This window comes from Triticum dicoccoides, chromosome 2A, assembly GCF_002162155.2.
Source record: "Triticum dicoccoides isolate Atlit2015 ecotype Zavitan chromosome 2A, WEW_v2.0, whole genome shotgun sequence".
NCBI classification, from domain to species: Eukaryota; Viridiplantae; Streptophyta; class Magnoliopsida; order Poales; family Poaceae; genus Triticum; species Triticum dicoccoides.
Window position 1 is genome coordinate 636,128,065 of NC_041382.1, and position 4,076 is coordinate 636,132,140.

At 53.6% G+C, this 4,076-nt stretch overlaps 1 protein-coding gene across 2 annotated transcripts; it reads left to right on the forward strand.

The window, feature by feature from the left end:
- Window positions 1–365: 365 nt before the first annotated feature.
- Window positions 366–1,966, forward strand: LOC119359744 (homeobox-leucine zipper protein HOX14-like). Of its 2 annotated transcripts, XM_037625842.1 has the most exons (3): window positions 366–587; window positions 714–1,069; window positions 1,148–1,966. In XM_037625842.1, the coding sequence occupies exons 1-3, from the start codon at window positions 527–529 to the stop codon at window positions 1,385–1,387; spliced, it is 657 nt and encodes a 218-aa protein (XP_037481739.1). In that variant the 5' UTR covers window positions 366–526; the 3' UTR covers window positions 1,388–1,966. The 2 variants fall into 2 exon arrangements, with proteins under 2 accessions (XP_037481739.1, XP_037481738.1); XM_037625841.1 differs by having other exon boundaries at window positions 714–1,966.
- The last annotated feature ends 2,110 nt before the right edge of the window (window positions 1,967–4,076 follow it).

The following is a 4,076-nucleotide window of genomic DNA, read 5'->3' on the forward strand; positions in this document are numbered from 1 at the left end:
GTATGCTATACGACGATGTTACAAATGTAATGTCTAGCCTCATACACAACATGCGTATTTGTGAAAAAAGAGAACTATGTACTCCAAAGAAATCCAGAGTCTCCAAAATTAAGTGGCATAGAGTGCGTCAGCAATGAGCAGATAATGGCGCGGGCGAGTGAGGAAGCTAGTGAGTGTGAGTGTGCAACAGTAAAGTACTTGGCTGGATCCAACGTTTGCCCCCGATCACTCTCACATCTCCCCGGCCAGACGGCCTGGCTCGGAAAGCACCTAGCCGGCCGGAGCCCCACCGGCGCTTGCCGCTGGGCACCTCTGCCACCTATTTATATCACGTACGCCTAGGTCTCTCTCCCTCCAGACACGCACTCTCCCCTCCTTCAACTAGCGCTTTGCGGCCGTTGGTCCTCCCCTCGATCCAGTTCCTCACCTCACCACACCAAGAGCGCAACCCACCGCGTCTCCCCTTCCTCTAATCTTCCAATTCCAACCATCCCTTCTCTCCCCTCCTCAGCTCCGAACAGCAGGCATGGACAACCAGCAGCTCTTTGGTTCCTCCTACGTGGACACGCCTTTCTTCGCGGCCAATGGTACGTACGACGCCGCGCGCCCCCGGTGTTTGCGCATGCGATGATGCAGCTGCAGTAGCTTCATTTTCACCGGCCAGGACACGCATGTGATGCCCTTTTTTCCATGTCGTTGTTGTGTGTGTGCAGGCACGGCGCAGCGGGAGAGCAAGCCGAAGGCTCGGCGCAGGCGGCGGAGGGCCGCGAGATGCGGCGGAGGGGATGGTAACGGCTGGGAGATGGACGGAGGAGGGGACCCCAAGAAGCGGCGGCTCACCGATGAGCAGGCGGAGATGCTGGAGCTGAGCTTCCGGGAGGAACGCAAGCTGGAGACCGGCCGGAAGGTGTATCTGGCCGCCGAGCTCGGGCTCGACCCCAAGCAGGTCGCCGTGTGGTTCCAGAACCGCCGGGCGCGCCACAAGAGCAAGACGCTCGAGCAGGAGTTCGCCAGGCTCAAGCACGCCCACGACGCAGCCATCCTCCACAAATGCCACCTCGAGAACGAGGTAAGCTTGCTCATACACACTCACACTGGCGTACATACAAATTCCTCTTCGTTCTTGCACAAGCTGACTGCCAGCCAGGTGCTGAGGCTGAAGGAGAAGCTGAGAGCGACTGCGGAGGAGGTGCAGCGCCTCAGGTCGGCAGCTGGGATCCACGCCAATGGCGGAGACTCCGCTGGCGCCGTTAGCGTGTGCGGCGGGAACCCGGGCTCATCCTTCTCGACGGGAACCTGCCAGCAGCATCCGGGTTTCAGCGGGGCAGACGTGCTGGGGCGGGACGATGACCTGATGATGTGCGTCCCCGAGTGGTTTTTCGCATGAATTAGCTAGAGTTTATGGTGGCTATGCCGATAGCAGCGTGTTCGAGTGTTTTTTAATTAGCATGAAATAATATCTCCCACAAAATAGGCGCTATAGCTGCTCGGGAGCCTCGCCGCTACGCTATGGCTGCCGCCGCCAAATCCTCCACAAATCCCTCCAAAGGGCTTCAGAATCAGCAAAAACCTCTAGAAATCATCTGTCCCGCCGGAAAAGTTGTTGCTATTTGCCGCGATTGTCTGCTATGCGGCCGCTATAGCTGCTGAGAGTGGCCGCCCCTAAATCCTTTCTCCGGCGATTTTAATCTTTGGTTTTTAGCCTGTATATATGGGGTGATTTGAAATTGACACGAGCTGGACATCAACTACATGCTGATCGATTACTATTCTAGTTAGCCATAGTTTTAATTATTAATTAAGTTGGGACGATCTCTATGCGTGCGTGCTGTTTAATTATGTATGGAGAGTGTTGATTAATGGCAAAAGCTTGCAAGCTAGCAAGTGTAGTACTGGTCGCTCTCTTCAAGATCAGAGATGATGTGTATATGTTATCATTCGATATATATTTTACTTCAGCCGTAAATTGTCTTCTTAGTGAAGCACTATGTATGTACAAGTTGGCAATCATCTTTGCAAATGAAGCTCTAAATATTGATGATGATGTTGTTGGTGGTGACTGGTTAGTACAATATACAATTTCAATCTGTCCAGTAATAACATATTAAAATGATGATTATTTGTTGGTTTTGGTAAAATCAATGTAAAATCCAAAAGGATGACATTTTTCACGGCCAATGATGATTATATGCTCTAACGTACAAAGTTTTGTGTGTTAATTAGCCCTTGTGTTCTAATATAACTTTGTAAAACATGAAATTTATTTATATCAGTTCATTTCCCCATACTACTGGCTACATGGTGCTTTCGCTCCTATGTACGTACTTATACTCCAACTCTTTGGTACAGTTAAGTGCGCGACTGTAGAGCTTACATGGATTAACTTCAACAAATTCAGGTGTAATTAAGAACTGGTCGCAAAATATATGGAACTCAGATTATTATGACTTTAACCCTAGCTAGACGGAGAATATTAGACAACAGCTGTCATAAAATACTCTTCTAACCCAAGACCGAATGAGTAATTAAGTTGCATTTTGCTGAATTTGAAATGTTTGTGCATCAAATTTTAGTAAAAACTTAAGAGAGTTTATGGTGATGTGAAGCTTGAGATGGGGAGGGGATTTGTGGCAACAGGGACGGGGGCACGCAGAGATTGATAAATCTGTTTGTGTATATAGCATTTTTGTCTAGTATAAGATTTGATATATGTGTGTAATGCATTGTATAGCGAAGCCGTATACCTGTCCTTTTGGGGTTGTGTAACTGTTCGTGTCGGGTGTTAGAAGAGAGAGAGGATTGGTGGAATGGTTCGTTGTACTGCTTGAGCCTCGTGGGCATATATATAGTACATGATCTATTTGGAGTACAAGACAAGCCAGAATATTCCTAGTTTATCATATATTTCCTAATACAATCACGTTACTCAACATCCCCCCGCAGTCACAACGGTAGCGACGTAGACGGTGAGACTGGAGAAGAATCCGAAGGCAAACCGACGGACACTCCCCCACAGTCGTAACGGTCGACGCATCGCGGAGTCGTGGCTGGAGTGGAAACCAACGAGGTTGCTCAAGCAGGCGGTAGCCCTTTGTGTCGTTTGTCGATGTAGCCGAGAGCGTGGGTGGTGTAGCCGTGGTCGAGGTAGCCGTGCGAAGAATGCCGTGGTCGATGTCGAGTCTGGGTAGCCGGTGTCGAGGAAGTCGCCGTGGAGCCGCGGGCGCAAGAGGGCGCCGAGTTAGCATGGGTGCAATGGTGTCGAAGTAGGGATGCGCCAGGAAGAAAATGTTGTTGACGATGCGTCGCAGCGGGTTTGCCAAGCCCGGGGACACATCGTGGACGAAGACGAAGACGAACGAAGACGAAGTTGACGAAGCGCCGACCAGGCTTGCCAGGCCCGGGGACACGTCGTGGATGAATGCACGCGATGGTGTTGCCAGCACCGGGCATGCGTAGACTGGGACCTGCACAAGCTGTATGCCATGTCGAAGAAGTCGGAGAGGCCAGCAGAGAAGAACTCGATGACGGTTGCGGCGCCAATCGGCGCAGGGCCAATGTCGCCCGCAGTTGTCGGAGTAGATGAAGCGGTCGGGGTAGATGACGGCGACGCTGGCGACGGGCTGGTGCTAGACGAAGACGAAGGGGGTGGACGGGCGGCTGCAGCGGCGGCGGCCGAAGAAGAGCGCGGCGGCGGTACTCGAAGTAGGCGAAGAACCCGACAGCATGACGGAGACCGGCGTGGAGGTGGCGTTCCCGCGCCAAGGGAGGCGGCGCGAGACATACCACGGGAAGTCAACGCGCGTGGACAACGAAGGGGACCGTGGGCCGCTGCGCTACGGCCCGAAGGGGCGACGCAACGGCGGCGGGCAGGTCGGGGTGACGGCGGGAAGACCTCGGGGCGGCGGCAGGGACCGTGGGCCACGGCCCGACAGCCCGAAGAGGCGGCACGGCAGAGGAGTGCGGGTCGTCGGTGCAACCGCGGGGACGGCCTCTGGATGGCGGCGTGGACCGCGTGCCATGCTCGCTACGGCCCGACGGGGCGATGCAGTGGCGGCGCGAGGGTCGGTGCCGCCACG

Excerpts from the sequence above, each read along its gene's own strand:
- LOC119359744 (XM_037625841.1), top strand. The coding sequence starts at position 527 with ATGGACAACCAGCAGCTCTTTGGTTCCTCCTACGTGGACACGCCTTTC. Across the intron at positions 588-713 it reads GCCTTTCTTCGCGGCCAATG|GCACGGCGCAGCGGGAGAGC; the intron begins GTACGTACGACG and ends GTGTGTGTGCAG.